A 17,299-nucleotide genomic window follows, 5' to 3' on the forward strand; every position below is an offset into this window, starting at 1 on the left:
AAAGCTAGTTTTCTGGGCTGGGGGATGATATGTATGTCCACCCAGAAGGGACCTACTCCTCCCCCAGGATGCCCAACGGGCTCTGTCCTGGCCTGATGCTCATGGCCCCTTGATGGATCCTGGCTCAGTAAGGCGTGCAGAGGCATAGGCTGAAGCTCCAAGGCAGGCTGCAGGCTCACAGAAGCCTGGCAGCCCCACGGGGCCTGGCAGGCCAGGTCGGCCTGCCTCTCCTGGTGCCCCTGGGGACCCTCGATCTCCATCCTTGCCGTTGATAGCCTGGCCAGGCCGGCCACGGAGTCCTGTGAAAGGGAGAAGGTCAAGGGGTCAGGGCCTCCTCTTGTCTCAGCCCTAGAATTCTGAAAGGGGAAATTTTTCAGGTGGGAAAAACAAGGCCAAGAACACCACAGGAAAAAGGGACTCTGCCCCAAACACAGAAATTCTGTGATTGTTTGTCCACTACTCCCAGCTCTCAATCAGTGAGTCTTGGAAGCAAATGTCCCTTCCTTCCCCTCCATGAACTGATTGTGGTGCATCCCAGGAAGTCCTCAGAGTCCCAGACAGACCCTACCCAGAGACTCCTGGGTGCTCCAAAGGGATGCAGAAGCTGGTATCTAGGCCTGAGTTGGCTGAGTGTGAGAACTCATGAAAGGTCTAGGTGTCCATGGGTCATTAATCCCTGAGCTGAGGGACAGAACTGTAGCTGGGCAGGGACACAGTCTTACCTGGGATTCCTGGAGGTCCAGGCATCCCGGGGGGCCCACGTCCCACTTCTCCTTGATCACCCTTCTCTCCACGTTTCCCTGTAGGCAAAAAGGAAGTCTTAGTCAGAATTTTTTACTTCATTTGTTATTTAATTTACACACTGCAATTTTCCTGTTTGGTGCTAGTCTATAATAGGGGAAAGTTGGAGATGACCGTATAGGGCTGGTTCAATAAAGGAAGGTCCACACAAAAGATGGAAGATTATGTAAGTGATAAAGTTTACTACAGGAAAGTATCTAATAATACCAATATCTAACGTTTACTATATACAAAACAGTGAACTAAGAACTCTATGTAAGTCACCTCTAAATGCAGTCCTCACTACAACACTATGAGGTGGGTACTATTAATGTCCCTGTTTTACAGATGATAAATCTAAGGCCCAGATAAATTAATAGGTAACTTTATCCAATGGCCACATGAGAAAATGTCAGAGTCTGGATTCACATCCAAGTCTTGTGACACTAGAGCCTGCCTGCTTTACTTCTCTTCTGATCTGTTTCCCCATCTCTAGAGACGTGGAAAGATGTTTATAGGATACCATTAAGCAAATTAAAACAAACCCCCTAAAACCTGAATTATAAAATAGTACATTCATTTCCATCAATTTGCTACTGGGAAAGAAAGCCCAGGAGTGTCTCCTGGACAGTTTGGCTGAGGGAATGAGAGAAGCATCTGTATATCATCCTGGGAAGGGGAATAGTGAAAGATAGGGGAGATCGCGAGGCCCAGCAGCCTGCCCATCTAACAGGCCCCTGGCTGAATCCCATTGTCTAGACCCCACTCCCACCACAGAACAGCACTCACCCTTGGGTCCTGTGTTGCCAATTTGACCCACGGCTCCGACGATGCCAGGAATGCCCCGAGGACCAGGGTGCCCATGGGGTCCCTGCTTGCCTGGATACCCAGGGGGGCCCGGGGGCCCTGGGGGGCCCATCATCCCGGCTGCACCCAGGGCTTCCCGCTTAGCACTCACAGCTACCTCTGCCAGTTGCTCTGCAGGGAGGGAGGGAGGGAGGGAGAGAGGTCAGTGAAACGGGTGTCAATTCAGCAATACTAGGGAAGGCCAAGCATCCTCATGGTCCCTGGCCCCTAGGTTTGCAGGCAGAAAAGCCCCATGTTTAAGTTCGTCCTTCCTCAGGCCCTGTTCTGCAGAACTCAAAAGTCCAGAGTGATTTATCCAAGATTCTGCAGCCCCTTGGAGGGAGAGCTAGAGTGAGCACCCAGGATTCCAGACTCGGGCAAGGAGACATGGGTAGGCTCCCAAAGGGTGGCAGTGCCCTGAAATGGACCTTGAGGAGGGGTTGCTGCCCCTCCACGCACCTTGCAGCATCTTAAGTACCACGTCTACGATGTGCTGGTCACTGGCATCTCGGCCCTGAAAGCAGAGAAGGCCTTTCAGGAAGAAGCCCCTGGCTGCCAGGGCTGACCACTCCTGCACCCTCTGACTGCCCTGCCCTCTTCTTCTCCCAGAAAAGATTTTCCTTCTCTGACTGAAATCCCTCCTGGGGCACCCACACACATCTGCGATCTGGGGCTTGGACCCAGCTTCAGGGAAGCCGACGGGCCTCTGGGAACTCCCAGCCTTTGGGGGAAAAGCCGCACCCTCAAAGAGATCTCTCATCTAGGAGAATCCCCCTGCCCTGGAGCCAACTCACCGCCACGCCCTGTCTCCCAGGCTGTCCCGGCACGCCTCGACCTCCGGCCAGTCCTCGAGGGCCCGGGAGCCCGGGGTATCCCTGCACCCCTGGGGCGCCTGCATCCCCGCTGGGGCCCGGGTAGCCGGCTTCTCCGCGGACTCCTGGCTGCCAGAGGGCGGGATGGGCGCGGGGCGGGGGTGAGAGGGCGGAGGGACGGGTGGGGCCGGGAGAGGAGGTCCCTGGGCAGCGCCCAGGGAAGAGGGGGACGGCGGGAGGGGTAGGACTCACCTGTCCCTTGGGCCCCGGCTCGCCAGACTCGCCCTGCAGGCAAAAGGAGCCGCAGTCACAGAGCGGTGTGGACCTCGGAGCCCAGCCGCGGTCCCCCGCCCGCCCCGCGTGCTCACCTTCTCGCCTTTCTCTCCGGGGAGACCGGCCACGCCCGGGTCGCCCTGCAGAGAGAGAAGCGCGGCTCAGACCCGCGGTGGCGGCGGGGCTGCCGAGACGTGCACGCACGCGACGACCCACGCGCGGGGACACGCGAGGGCCGGCAAGGGGCGCTGGGACTCACCACTCCGCCGCGGGGCCCGGCCTTCCCTGGGGTGCCCTGCAGAAAGCGGAGAATGAGGGACTGGGCGAGTTCCCCTCCCCAGGGAGGGGAGGGCCCACGGGGTCCCCCCACCAGGTTCCGGCCACAGCTCTCTCTCCACCTCCGCCTCACCCACCAGACCTGAGCTCTGGGACCCGCAGATTTTGAGGGCTCAAGAAGACTCTGAGCTGCACCAACCCCACTCCCCCAGTCTTAGGGCCTCTTTCCCAGGCATTTTCCAGCCCCATTTGTCACCTTGTCTCCCTTGATGCCTGGCAAACCTTGGGGCCCTGGAATTCCGGGAGGCCCCTGCACCCCCTTGGGGCCCTGAGGAGAAAAGAAACCAGAGAAGTAAATCAAATGAGGTGCCCATATACCCTCCCCACCGCCCGTCTCAGCTGGCCCGCACTTGCCTGTCGTCCTTGAGGCCCTGGCTGCCCCACTGGCCCCCTCTCGCCCTGGTCACCCTGAAATGGAAAGAGGTCACCCCCAGGCTGTCAGAAGGGGCAGCCTTCCCCCGCCTGGCCCCAGACCCTTCATGGTAAGGGTGTCCTCCATTCCTGCTGTCGCCAGCTGGGGTTCTTTTGCTCCACTTCACAGACCAGCAAATGGAGGCCCCACCTGGGGAGGCCTCTCACAGGCTGGACAGGACTGGGCAAGTGCTGGAGCCGGTGAGAGGACCCAGATCCCGGGTCTAGCAGAGCCGGATGCTGCGAGGGCCCCCAGGGAGGGACCACTGTGCCAGGCACTTACCTTCTGCCCCATGATGCCCTGGGGACCAATTTCTCCTCCAGGTCCTGGCTCTCCCTGGGGGATGGAGAAATTGGGGGTAAGCAGTAGGCCTGGAGGAACCCTCCCATCCACACCTGGCTAACCTCTCCACACCCTTGGGTCTCAGCTAATTCGCTTCAACAGGGAAGCCTTCCCTGACAGCCTATTACATGTTTTTGGGTCTCTGTACTTTTCCTTCCTAGGACACAACACAATTTTAGTTAGATGTGATCATTTATTTCATGTCTGTCTCTTCCACTAAACTGTAAGCTCCATGTGAGTAAGAGACTGTGTCTATCTCAGTGTCTAACACAGTTGCAGGTATTTGGTGAATGTTTATGGAAGGAATAAATGAATGAATTAATCTGCCTGCTGGATTCTCAGCCCCTGTCAGCTTGGCCATCTTGGGAGGTCACACCCCAGGACAGAACCAGTCCCCACCCTCACCGCATCGTACGTGGGGAAACAGAGGCCTAGAAAGGAGAAAGAGTTTCCCTGGTTCAGTAGATCAGGGCAGAGCCCAGACTAACCCAGGGCACCCACCAGGTTAGGGCTCCACCCCACGGCCTCACCCTGGCCCTACACTGAGTGCAGGCCTGGGAGGACCAAAACAAAAACCCTGTGTCAGTGGAGGGGGCACTTACCTCCTTCCCGGGGGGACCAGAGAATCCAGGGAGGCCTTGCTGGCCCGGCTCACCCTGCAGGCAAACACAGTTCTCAGGCCAGTCTGGGTGGCCCAGTCAGGCCCTTGCCTCAGGGAGGCCCAATGGATCCCAAACAGAGTCTGGAACCAAATGAGTTGGGGAGAGAGAGAGGGTGTTCTTGGCCAAGTCCTCTGGGATCCACTGATTTCCCTGTATTTGTTTCTCCTCTGGGTTTAGAGCCATGTCATCTTGCCTCCACTGAGCCAGGCTGAGGGGATGTGTGGGTGGAGGGTGACAGGAGGGAAGTGGTTAGGCATAAGGGGCTCGTGTTCAGGCTGTCTCTGGGCCTTACAGTCTTTAAGCCATGCCCAGTCCCTGCCACCAGGCTCCCTGGCTCAGATAGGGCCCATTCTGTCCAGTCGAGGTCACCTCACCTTGTCTCCAGGGCCTCCTTTTGTCCCAGGCTGGCCCGGCACACCCTGCAGGAAGAACCTGACATCAGTTTCCATCTTGGCATTGGGGGAGCCCCCCACACCTGCTGCTTTGCGTCCCATTCCCGCTCTGAACTTCCCCCACCTCGTGGGAGCTGAACAGCAGAAGGCCCAGCCAGGGCATCATGAACTTGCCTGTACTTTCCACCCCAGCCCTGAGCCCTGGTGGGAGAGGAGTGGGGTACAAAAAATGGCCTGCATACCAGGGCCTGTGGTCCATGGGGAAAAGATGGGCATATGTACGTGCACACAGGCCCACATGAGTGCATGCACAAACACAGGTCTGCATGTGTGCATAGAAGCAGATTTTAGCCACTGAATAGCCCTGTCAGGAAGGGAGGGTGGGCTCCCATGGACTGAGCCCCAGAAGGTATGGGATGGAGATGGGCCTGAATGGTGAGGAGGCACAGAGAGACCGGGCAAGGGCATTCCAAGCAGAGGGAACAGCAAAGGCCCAAGGCATGGAGACAGAAAAGCCAAGGCATCGTTGAAAGGGAGAGGACAGAAAGGGTCAGCGTCTGATGAGGCAGGAGGGGTAGGGTGGGGTCAGAGTATGGTAGTCATTGCATGCTAAGATGAGTCATGAGGACAAGGCTTGCATCGGTCCTGTTCGTAACTGTTTCCTTGCCACTTAGTGTACCTCAGGCACTCAGTAACTACTTATTGAATGACTGGACTGAATGACTTTTTCCTGCAGGCAATGGGAAGCCAAGGAAGGTGCTTTAACAGGGAAATGGTCAGAGCCCACTTAGCCAGCATGGAGGACTGGAGTGGCCAAAGAGCAGGCTAGAGCAAACGGTGAGGCCCACACCCGGCCACAGCCCGGGAGGTGGTGATGCAGCAAGAAGCCCAGATGTGTGGATTTTGACCTCATCACCACTTACACCATCATGGGGAGGTGGGCAACAGTGTGCCTGGCCTCTCTGAGGAGAAGCAACTTGCCCACGGTGTGGCCCCTGTGGCTCCACCCAATACTCACTGCTAGGCCCTGGTGGCCTTGGTTTCCTGGCCGCCCCGCCTGTCCTGCAGTGCCCTGGGAGAGACAGGGAACCAGAGGCACAAATTAGAGCTCTAGCCAGACAGTCCATGGCTTCCACCCAAGTGCAAGGAGAAAAACTGAGACCTGGAGGCAAGAAGGGATGTGTCCACGACACACCTGAAGATCCCAGTCTCCTAGCTTCCAAGATCACTGTGATGGGACTCAAAGCCTGAGCTGGGAGGGGCCCTGACCCTGCCCCAATTCCACAGATGTTCCCACTCCTACCTTTGTGCCAGGTATGCCTGGGGTCCCGTCCTTGCCGTCGATGCCTGGGGGGCCCTGCTCAGAAGGAAAGTTCAAGGGAGACTCACCATGGGGAGATGCCAGGAGTCAGGCCACCCACCCTTTCCTCCTGTGACAGATGCGGTGTGCAGGTAGGGATTGGTTCATCTCCGGAAGCCCCACCAGCCAACTGGGGGAGGGGAGCTGAAGTGGAAAGGGGATTGGGGGATGGACCGTGGTCCTTTCCTTGTGTGGATGCCACTGTCCCAGATTGCTTCAAGCTTCCCCTGACCTCTCCTACAGCATCACCCCTATTCACAGGTGAGGAAACTAAGGCATGGAAAGGGAGGCATCTCCTGTAGTTACAGAACCAGCCTGTCTGCAGCAGAGTTCAATCTAGAATCCCAGGCTCCTCTTCCTCTAGGGGTTTGGACAAACAGACTGCACCCTGGCCTCTGACCAGGTGGGCCTGGGCCTCTGGCACTTACGGTTGCTCCCTTAGGGCCTGTTATCCCCTGGGGTCCTGGAACACCTTGGCTGCCCTGCAAAGTAGACAGAGATCAGGTCACCTTCAAGCTATCTGGCCCCCATCTGGCTCTTCAGAGAGGGGAACAGCTGAGAACAGTGGCCTTTGGGTTGCAGAGTTCCTCTGGCGCAGGCCGCACTGCACAGAGGCTGGAGGAGAGGGGTGTGGGAATACCCTTTCTGCCCTGGAACCAGCAGGAGGAAGTAGAGATTGGCACCAGGCAGCTGGGCTGGCAGGAGCTGGGGGTGGGAGAAGGGGTGGGAGCCGGCATTCACTGAGACCCTGGCCACTGAGACCTGAGCTCCACTTAGGGTAAGAAACCCAATAACCAAAGGCAAAGTGTGGACTGTTAGGAATTTTGATTTGAACATCGACTGCAAAAGGCATTTTTCAGATAACCGAGAAAGACTGAACACAGACTGGTTATTAGATGATATTAAGGAATAATTGTCTGTTTTGTTAGGTGTAACAATAATGTGATTATGTGAGAAAAACTCCTTATTTTTTTAGAGATATATACAGAAGTATTTAGGGGTGGAATGACATGGTGTTAAGAATTTGCTTGAAAACATCAGAGCAAAGCAACAACAGAGTGAAGGAAGGAGGGATAGACACAGATGAAGTGAGTAGAACAAAATGTCAGTAGCCATGGGACCTGCGAGGCAGTTCTATGCAGATTCGCTGTCTCATTCTCTCTACTTTTCAGTATATTTAAAAAGTAAAAAACAAACAAACAAAAAATAATAAAAATAGTTAACTGTACTTTCTGCTTAATTTTTGGTAAACTTCTCAAAAAAGAAAAGAAAAGAAAAAAAATAAGTCTATTAATTAAAAAACAAAAACAAAGAGTTAAGAGAGCTGGGATCCGAACCAAATCCCATTAGCCCCATGGCTGATTTGCTGGAATTTCATTGTCTGGCCCCCGAGACCATGGGACTGGATCCCATGGCTTCTCCCAAAGTGTGAATTTAGGCTGACTGGGCTCTCGGCACAGATGGTCCTCTCCTGCAGCAGCCACGTGCACAGACATGTGCGTATGCGCACATGCACACCAGCCTTGGGTGGAGCCGAGTCCAGCCCAGGACTCCCCAGGGACCCTGACTGGATAGGGGTGCCTGGGGACTCACCATGTCGCCCTTCTCCCCAGCTCGGCCTGGTGGCCCCCTTGGACCTTCTTCACCCTGGCAAGAAGGACAAACAAGAATCCAGGTCACATGGGCTCAGGGGAGCCGCTCCCACTTTGCAGCTGTAGGAGCTCCAGACTGTGGGGGCAGACTTACCGGTGACCCAGTGGCACCAATGGAGCCCACCATGCCTTTATAACCATGAGGACCCTGGAGAGAAGAAAGGGTTATGGGTCAATCCTGGCTGGATCCCAGAGGCCAGAGGGCTGGTCATGTCTGCTCTTGCAAGACACCTCCAAACTCACCATCTCTCCTTTGGGTCCTGCCATGCCTGGGTAGCCCCTGATGCCCTGGGGACCCTGTCAAGACAGAAAAATAACAGCAATGGCAATAGCAAGGCCCACTTCATGATACCTTCTCTGACCCCCACCCCCATCTTCACAATGCCCCTTTGAGGTAGGCAACATAGTACCTATCCATAGATGGGACATTGAGGCTCAGAGATGGGGAGGAACTCGCCAAGGTCACTCAAAGGGACAGTGGCAGAGCCTGGAACTCAGCTGGGACTTCTGATGGGCAGCTTTGGTTCCTGTCCCCTAATTCCTGACCGGCAGCCTCTGCCTCCCTCTCCCCACCCAGAGACACTCCTAGCTGCACACAGGTGTCTCTTTTACAAGCTGGAGGCCTGTGCAGCGGAATGACTCCATTAAGGGCTCCGAGGACGAGGGAGCGGAGGGCCACAGAGGGGAGTGTTCCTTACCGGTGGTCCAGGGATGCCTTGCTCTCCAGAGGCACCCACATCTCCCTTGGGACCCTAAGGAGCAGGGATGAGCTATTAGACAGGCTGGCAGATGGACAGACAAATACGCAGACAAGCGAAGATATCATCCCCCTTCCCCAGCAAAAGCAGACAGGAAGGACCCTTAGAAACCATACAGTCCCATGTTACAGATAGGGAAATTGAGGCTGAGCAAGGAGAAAGGGCCTGCCCAGAGACACGCTGACCTGGACACAGGCCTCTGCCTCCCAGCTCAAGGACCTGTTCCCCCGACCCACAGGGGAAGGGGAAGGAAAGAAGGGGACAGGACTTGGTAGGACCCTCTCCACATATCCCCCATCCCATGTCCCTCTGCCCTCACACTCACCGGCTTCCCTTGGTGGCCAGGATCACCCAGGACCCCGCGTTTGCCCGGATGCCCCTAAACGGAAGGAAAGAGCTTGGTAGGAGGTCCCCTCCCAATCCCCTGCTCCACCTTCCCAAGACTCAGGCCAAGAGTACTCACCTTCACTCCCTGCAGCCCTGGGGGGCCTTTCACACCCGCTGGACAGTTGGTTGGACACTGGAAAGAAAATCCCACAGGGCCCTGTGGTCACTGGCCTGTCCCAGGCTGGCTGGGCAGTGTGTCCCCATCTTGCTAACTCCCGAGCCCTTTCCCATCTCACCTGGCTGAACCTCTCTGCTGCCCATTGACCCTATTGCCACTCCCGCCCTTCCCCAGCTGACCCACCCCCTCCCTTCATTAGCCCCTCCCTGGACCCCTGCCTCTCACCAGGAAATCCGCACTGCCTTCCAGGCCCTGAATGGTTCCTGGGCGACCCTGGTGAAGATGTATAAGGATGGAGCCCAACCTGACCCTTCCCCACCCCACGCTTGCTCCTTCCCAGGAGTTCTGAGGACACTTACAGGTTTCCCAGGGGGTCCTGGGAGCCCCGATGGTCCCTCTGGTCCAGGATCCCCCTGGAAGCAAGAGGAGCCCAAATTATACCCCTGTCTAACCTGCCCAGGTTACCCCTGCCCCCTCCTCCAGTTCCTGCTACTGTCCTGTCTACCCTGGCCTCCAGGTCACCCCTGAGATCCACCACCTTGGGGAGATCAAGGTCTGATCAGCAGAGGATGGTGCCAGCCTTGGCCTCCCTGAAAGACTTACTGCAGGGTGGGCTCAGCAGGAGGGGTTTCTCCCCAAACCTAGAAGAGTTCCCCGTTGCCAGAAGCAGGCCCAGAAACTCCTGGGGAGACCACCCCAGCTTGCCAGCTTGGAGACAGAGGGTGGCTGGGGCTCACCTTGGGGCCTGGGATTCCAATCTCTCCAGGGAGGCCAACAGGTCCAGGTGGTCCCTGGGGAACAGAGATATTGATGACCAGGATGCCTAGAGGGGTCAGCCCACCCCAGGTGCAAAGGTAGCAACAAGCACCCAAAGCCCCCTTCTTCACTTTTACTTTTTGACCAACCCCAGAGAAACTGACAGACTGGGGCTTTAAGGACAAGAGAATTCCAGAGCCAGTGGGTAGGCTCGGAGTGGGCTGGCTCAGGGTCTCCAGTGAGTCTGCCCATTCCTGACACTAGCACAGCATGCTGGCCCTTCCCCAGGATCGCCATTCCCCTGGAAGCCCTTCTGTTGTCCCCTCCTTCTTTGGAAGTCTTGGGGACCCTGCCCCACCCCTGAGGACTTACAGGAGGTCCAGAGAAACCAGGGCCCTGGAACAGAAGGAAAGGAAATTGGGTTCATGGGTCCCTCCGCAGCTCCCTCTACCCACAAAGGGTCCCTCGAAGCCCTCGTGGATTGTACTCACCGGCAGACCAGGGGGACCTGGGAGCCCAGGCTGGCCCTGCAAGAGCAATGGGAGAGGCTCAGAAGCTGGGATCTCCCAGGTCCCTACTCCTCTCTACTGCAGCCCCTCCCAGAGTCTGGCCCTAGATTGTCTGTGCTGAGTCCCCAGCAGGCCACTTACCTTGACTCCAGGGGTCCCCATGGCGCCAGGCTCCCCCTTGGCTCCAGTTAAACCCTGGGGAAGAAAGAGAAGGTAAGATCAGTGAGAGGCAACCTGCTCTGGTTGAAGGCAATGTGTTTGTAATGTCCAGGAGCCTGTTACCGTGGGGGTCCCTGGGAGCTCTGTGTTATCAGCTAAATGATGCTCCTGTCCTGAATTGTGCCTGGGGTTTAGGGGGCTGAGGAGGTGAGGAAGGGAAGAGGGGAGGAAAGGACAGGGTACCCAAGGACAGCCCCACCCAGCATATTCAGTCTGATCCTTGGAGGCCAGAAATGTGACCTGACTGCTGCAGATGAGCAGGATGACCCTGCACCCCACAGAAAGCAGAGCCCCTCTCTAGACCCCAGCTGCCCATGATTCAATGCTACCAGCATGGGTTTGAGGTTCCAGTGAGGCCACAAGTCATATGAAGGGTGGCAGGAGGGCTCACAGCTGGAGAGTCTCCATCCTGCTGCCCATCTCTGAACAGAAAGTCAGCAAAGATGCCAGAACCAGGTTCTGGAAGTCAATAGGCCTAACCTGTCCTACCCAACACTCAGCTACTCACGTCAATCCCAGGCTTCCCATCTGGCCCATCTGGTCCAGCTTTGCCAGGCTCTCCCTTGGGTCCCTTGAAAACAGAGGCAGAGCAAATATTAGCCTGAGAAGGGCAAGAAGTGGAAGGGTCAAAGGTCAGAGGGGAAAAAAGCACTCACCAGAGGGCCAGCTTTCCCAGGGGGCCCCTTGTCACCCTGCAAGATACAAATTGGTGAGAGAGCACAGTATGGCACATGCTACCTCAAATGGGCACATGCAGGCCCTGGCTGGCCAGTCCCAAAAGCTCCTCTGCTCACTCTCCAATCTTCTGTCCTGGGTCCCCTCAGCTTTGCACTTTTGAGGAAAATAGCCTCATTTCTTTCAAACAAACAAACAATCATAGGTGCATTGAGACCAACCTCAGCCAGGTGGAGGGGGTGATAGCAACATGCCCGTGGGTTTCAGACATGCTGATGTTGGTAAGGTGCCAGTTATGAGACCTGCAAATGGAGCTGTGGCTTCGAGTTACCTCGGAGCTAATGCTTCTTGGATTTGGGCAAGTGCAGGAAGAAGGTTGGAGCTTTTAGAAAAACATGAAGGGGGCGGGGGTGGGCAGCGGCTCTATTCTGAATTGTGGGTAAGAAACACAAGAAGTTGCAACAGGGGCAAGGACCAAGGGGGACTATACGGCGTGTGGATTCAAAATGTTCCCAAGGAAGGAAGGACCTTTTCGCCCAGTGACAAAGGACCCTTGGCGAAGTCAGATTCAACCCCAGAGGGGCCTCCAGGCATTTCAGAGCCTGCAGCAGCCAGAGCCTGGCGGGGGCCCAGCGTCCTGTGTTTGGGGGCGGGGGATCCAGGTTAAATAGAAGTCTGTCCAGACGGGTAAACATCGCGCTGACCCCCTGGGGGAGCCTCCGGAATGAGGTATTTAACCCTCACCAGGCTAGGGAGAGCAGGGAACAAGCCCAACTGATTCTAAATCGAGAAGAAAAAAGCAAGAGGAAGAGACAGGAGTCTGGCCCCGACTGGTCAGCGGTCTGGCCAAGGCTCCCAAGCTCCTCTGAAGGAGCGTCCAGACCTGCCAGGGGCAGAACGAGGGGTTAAGGCGTCTCCTATCCCAAAAGGAGGGGAAGGTAGGGGACGGGGATAAGGACTCGCTGTGAGCTGCGGCGGGCAGACGGAACAGCAGCTCCTTGTCCGCGGCGGCTATAACGGGACCTGCGTTTCAGGGCTGCTTTGAGGTTTTTGCTGAACAAACGGGCTCCTTGTGGTGCAGGCCGGCGCCGCCTACTGGCGACGGGGGGAACTACACCTCCGGACACCCCACCCCGCCCGCGGCCCGGCGTCTGCACAGTTCTCCTTTGTCCGCCGCCTCCCTCCCCCTCCCGTAGGTTAGAGACTCACGTCGATGCCGTCGGATCCAGGCACTCCAGGCGGCCCCGGGGGTCCTGGCGGGCCCGGCTCGCCCGGTGGACCTCTCTGAAAACACACACACACGGGTGCAGCCCTCAGACAGTGCAGGGAGCTGGGCGTCCCAGGGGGCTGCAGGCGACACTGGAAGCGGGGTCCTAAGGCTGCACCGCCCCCGGGGAAAACGAGCTCCACAGGGAGCCGCGAACTCCGGTTTATTGAGAACCTACTGTATACCAGGTACTATGCACCACTGCATACATTATCTTACTGAATGCTCAGAACTGTGAGGCGGATGCTATAAGGGCCCCAGTTTGCAGTTGAAGAAACAGGTTCAGAAAGGTTAAGGGTCCACTGTCACTGACAGAGAGCGGCGGAGCCAGGATTCAGCCCTAGATCTGCCCGACTCCTTCCACTGTGGCCCCCGAGCGGTCGTGGCGGGGAATAGATGGAGATGCTGGCGGCTCAGATAAACCACAGACGGTGCGCAAGATGGTAGCTTTGGCCCTCAGTGAACGATAGCTCGTTTTAGTATTGTTAGACGAACAACAGGTATAGATGGCGAGTAGGCACCTCCTCCTCTCCTCTCGGTGCGGGTAAAACCCCATGGGAAAGTGGGGGAGGCGCAGAGAAAGGGGCCTGGGAGGGGACTCGGAGCACCCCTCCCCCGGCAACGCTTCTCTTTTCCTCCCTGTGTGGCCCTTTTTACGGGGTCAGCCTGGACCCAAGGAGGGGTCTTGCAAGGTGCCCACGCCCTGCCCGGGCCGGGGAGTGCCAGGCTGGCGCCCCGCGAGCGAGCCGCGACCCGCACCGGCACCAGACGGCGCCCGGGCCCTGCCCCTACCCGCGCGGGGTCGCATTCGGCGCCCGCAGCCCCCAGCCGGCCCTCGGAAGTGAGACGTGGCCTCGCTAGCCCGTCCGAGAGGCCGCGGCGGGGCGGCAGCGGCGTCTGGCTGGAGCCTGCGCCCCCCGGGAGGCGGCGGGGGCGGGGGCTCCGCAGCCTGATGAATGGGCACCATTGTCTCCGCCGCCTCCGGGCTCGCCGCAGGGCCGAGCATCTCGGGCAGGGCCCCTCGGGCTCCGCGGCGTACCGTGCATGCACCTACGGAGAGGACCGCGCCGCCGGACTGTCCTGCGCTGTCCCCCGGGCTAGGGGCTGTCCGGAGACAGAGGGAGTCGGGCAGACTCCTGGACCCTGAACCCCGCACCCTAGACCCGCCCCGGAGTGGCCGCGGGACTTACGATCTGCGCCAGGGCCAGCCCGAGCACCTGGAGGAGGACAAGCAGGCTGCGGGGGGTGGTCGCGGCGGCCATGGCGGGCTCGGGGAGGACGAGTGCCGGTCCACGCACGCACCGACGGCGGAGGCTCCCGGCGCTGCGGCGCTGGCTGCTCTGCACCCCGCGGGCCTCCTGCATATGCGGCGGGGCGGGGCGGGGCGGGGGCCGGCGGGGCCTGTCACCTGAGAGGACCGCGGGGAGGGACGCCGGCGCCCCCGCCCCGCTCCGCCCCGCCTCGGCAGGCCGCCAGCGCCCACCCTCCTGCCTCGCCAGGGGCTGCCCGGAGGCCCCCGCCGGATGATCCGAGGGCCACCGGGGTGCTGGACGTAGACGACGGTCCCGTTCCTCCGTGACGAGGCGTCCGAAGTCTCATCCGGCCTGACTTCCAGGCTCAGCATCTTACCCTGACCGGCGGCCTCGTCACTTGCCCCACGTCCTCAGCCACCTCTGCCCGAGAGCCCGGCCTGGGCAGTGCTCTCTGCTCCAGGGCCCTCGCCCCGAGCTCCAGCCCCGCCACCTCGCTCCTCTCCCCGCTGGCTCCGTCCTCTCCACTACAGTCAGGCCTCTTCCATGCTGGGACACACCGAAGTCCTTCCTGGACCTGCCTCTTCCTCCTGCTTCACTGCCACCTCTAGCGGAGTCGCTGCACCCCATCTCCAAACCTCCCCATCTCCCTCCCGCCTGCTTCTGTCCCAGCTAGGAGATAGTCGCCTGGAGGTCACCAGTGAGGCCCAACTCCACTTCAGTCCTGCAGGCAGGAGGCGGCTGATTCCTCAGTCTGTCCTTGCCCTTTCGGTCCTTGAAGTCTTCCCTGTCCGAGCTGCCACCATCCAGCTCCCTTTCGTCTTCTATTGCCTTTTCTTCTCCGCAGCTTCCTTAGGCACTGGCGCTTCTAGGACTGGGCCTTCCCAGCCTCTGCAGTGACTTCATTCACGTTCGTGGAAATAACCATTTACCAGAGTTTTCACCCGTATTTACCAGAGTTTTCAAAACCTACTTGGCCAGCATAACCTCTCTCCTAAGTTCCTTCCTTTCCCTTCACTTGAGCAATATCAGTAAAGTGTTTTGGAATCTGACTGTCACCAACTATAGGCATGACCACAGGCACCTCAGTTTCCTCATCTGTAAAGTGGGGTAATAATATTTATTTTAAAGGGTTTTTGTGCAGATTGAATGAGAGGGTGCTTGTGAGGTGCTTAACCTAGCACCAGCACTTAGTAGGTGCTTGATACACTCTAGCTTTCATTTTAACTTATTGAAGACCCTCTGTTTACCAGGCCTGCACCCAATATGGGGAAGCTGGTCACATATGAGCAGCTAAAATGGTTGAGAAAACTCTCTGGAACCTAGAAGAGTCCAGCTCCACTGGACAGGTTACCAAAGGGCACTGGCCTTGGAAAGTTCTTCCTAGTTTGGGAGAAAAGGCATGAGAAAGTTTAATTGCTCTGCCTAGCAGAGTGAGGAAGAGTTTGGAATTTCTTGGAAGTAAGTGGAGAGGAGGAGGGGGAGGTAAGAGAGGGATGGTGGCATTGCTTGGAGTGGGTGGGATAATACATATAAAGGACTTTTAAGAACCGGGATGGCCAAGTTCAATTTCAAGTTGTTAGTTTTATGTCATTGACCTCTTCATCTCTTGTGGGCTAAACACACAAAAATCTCGTGTGGGTAAGTTTTCCTGTTTTGTGTGGAAATTATGGAAAGGGGATGAGCTTCACATTTGAAGAGCACATACTGGTGTATGAATATCTATTGCAGCATAACAAATTATCCCAAAATTTAGTGGCTTAAGATGACAATTTCTTGGATCAAAAAGTCAGGAGTGACTCTTCTGATTGGTTCTGGCTCCAAGTCTCTTATGAGGTTGCAGTCAGATGGTGGCTGAGGCCAGGGTAGTCTAGAAGGCTTCTTTGCTGGCATGTCTGATGGGAATCCTCCAACAGCTGGAGCTGGAATAGCTAAGTTTCCTGGGCAACTCTCTCCTTTATCACTTTGTGGGCTTTCCACAGGGTCTCTCCAGCATGGCGGCTTAAGGCAGCTGAACTTCCTACATAGCATTTCAGAGAGAGAACACCAGACGGCAGAGAATTGTGTCTTAGGATCTGTCCTTAGAAGTCACGCAGTGCCACTTTCACCACATTGTTTTGATTGAGGCTGTTACAAAGATCTTCCCAGGTTCAAGGGGAGAGAAAAGAGATTCCACCTCTTGATGGACAAGTGTCAATGTCACATTTCAAGAAGAGCATGGGAGATGCAGTATGTATTGGTGCAACCATCTTTGGAAAATACATTCCACCACACTTGGGGTTATAAACTGAACCAATTCAGTGGTAGCTGAAGCTCAAAGCTGGAGCAGACCAAGAGAAACCTTTGAGTAGTCTTTGGACCACAAGACATGGACTGGAGGTTCCAGTCAACTGCATATGGCTCTTAAGGAAAGGGAGACCCTGAATAAGTGGAGAATCATATATCCACAATCCTGGATAGGAAAGCTCAATGTTGCTTTCAAGATGTCAAATTAGTATATAAACTCCATGCAATTCCAATCAAAGTCAGAATGCAGTTTTCATGAAACTTGACAAAGTGATTCTAAAGAGATTCTAGGAGAGAAATGAGATAAAAATAGCCAAGAAAACTTGAAAAAACAAATGAGAAAGGTCTTTCCCACCACAGATTAAAAATGCTATAAAACGAGTTATTCAAATAGTGTTTTATCAGCCTCAGAACAGACCAGAGAGAGACAAGAAACATACATACATATCTCTTTTATATATATATCACATATTTTAAATCTACAGTAAAGGTTTATATATTTAGCTTATAATAAAGGTTAAATTTAAAATCAGTGAGAAAAGGGTAGAATAGTCCAACAAATGATGTTGAAGCAATTGGCTATATATTTGGAAAAAAAATTCAAGTTAGATTTCTATATCAGCACAGCAAAAATATATTAATGGACAAATTAGTTGAGGACCCAAATATAAAAATAGCAAACTATGAAAGGCCTAGGTGCTGGATGGTTAATTCCATTGGTTACAGTGTGATGTTGTAACACCAAAGTCACTGGTTTGGATCCCCATACCAGCCAGCTTTCTGAAAAAAAAAAAAAAAAAAGACCCCAAAGAACAACATTTTATAATTCTTTTTTTTTTTTTTTTTTTAAAGATGACCGGTAAGGGGATCTTAACCCTTGACTTGGTGTTGTCAGCACCACGCTCACCCAGTGAGCAAACCGGCCATCCCTATATGGGATCCGAACCCGTGGCCTTGGTGTTATCAGCACCACATTCTCCCGAATGAGCCACAGGCCGGCCCCAACATTTTATAATTTTTTGAGCAAGAAAAACATTCCTTAGCAATTCTCAAAACCTAAAAAGATAAAGAAAAGTGTTTGTTTATTTTTTTATTTATTTGGTGGCTGGCCAGTACAGGGATTGAACCCAGGAAATTGGTGTTATCAGCCCACACTTTAAGCTAACCCAACAATCCCAAGAAAAGGAGTTTAAATTTGACTTTATAA

General features: G+C 55.5%; 1 protein-coding gene across 1 annotated transcript; it reads right to left on the reverse strand.

Annotated features, from left to right (window-relative positions):
• Window positions 1-99: 99 nt before the first annotated feature.
• Window positions 100-13,818, reverse strand: COL9A2 (collagen type IX alpha 2 chain). Its single transcript, XM_063106161.1, has 32 exons — window positions 13,747-13,818; window positions 12,499-12,573; window positions 11,271-11,306; window positions 11,123-11,185; window positions 10,537-10,590; window positions 10,378-10,413; window positions 10,259-10,282; window positions 9,868-9,921; window positions 9,490-9,543; window positions 9,356-9,403; window positions 9,089-9,145; window positions 8,951-9,004; window positions 8,566-8,619; window positions 8,111-8,164; window positions 7,962-8,015; window positions 7,809-7,862; window positions 6,644-6,697; window positions 6,159-6,212; window positions 5,874-5,927; window positions 4,838-4,882; window positions 4,404-4,457; window positions 3,742-3,795; window positions 3,402-3,455; window positions 3,244-3,315; window positions 2,971-3,006; window positions 2,807-2,851; window positions 2,691-2,723; window positions 2,421-2,567; window positions 2,086-2,140; window positions 1,570-1,758; window positions 723-800; window positions 100-299 (listed from the first exon to the last, which is right to left on the reverse strand). Exons 1-32 carry the CDS (start codon window positions 13,816-13,818, stop codon window positions 100-102), a joined length of 2,067 nt encoding a protein of 688 aa, XP_062962231.1.
• Between the last annotated feature and the right edge of the window lie 3,481 nt (window positions 13,819-17,299).

The sequence above is a fragment of the Cynocephalus volans genome, chromosome 8, assembly GCF_027409185.1.
Source record: "Cynocephalus volans isolate mCynVol1 chromosome 8, mCynVol1.pri, whole genome shotgun sequence".
Lineage (NCBI taxonomy): Eukaryota > Metazoa > Chordata > Mammalia > Dermoptera > Cynocephalidae > Cynocephalus > Cynocephalus volans.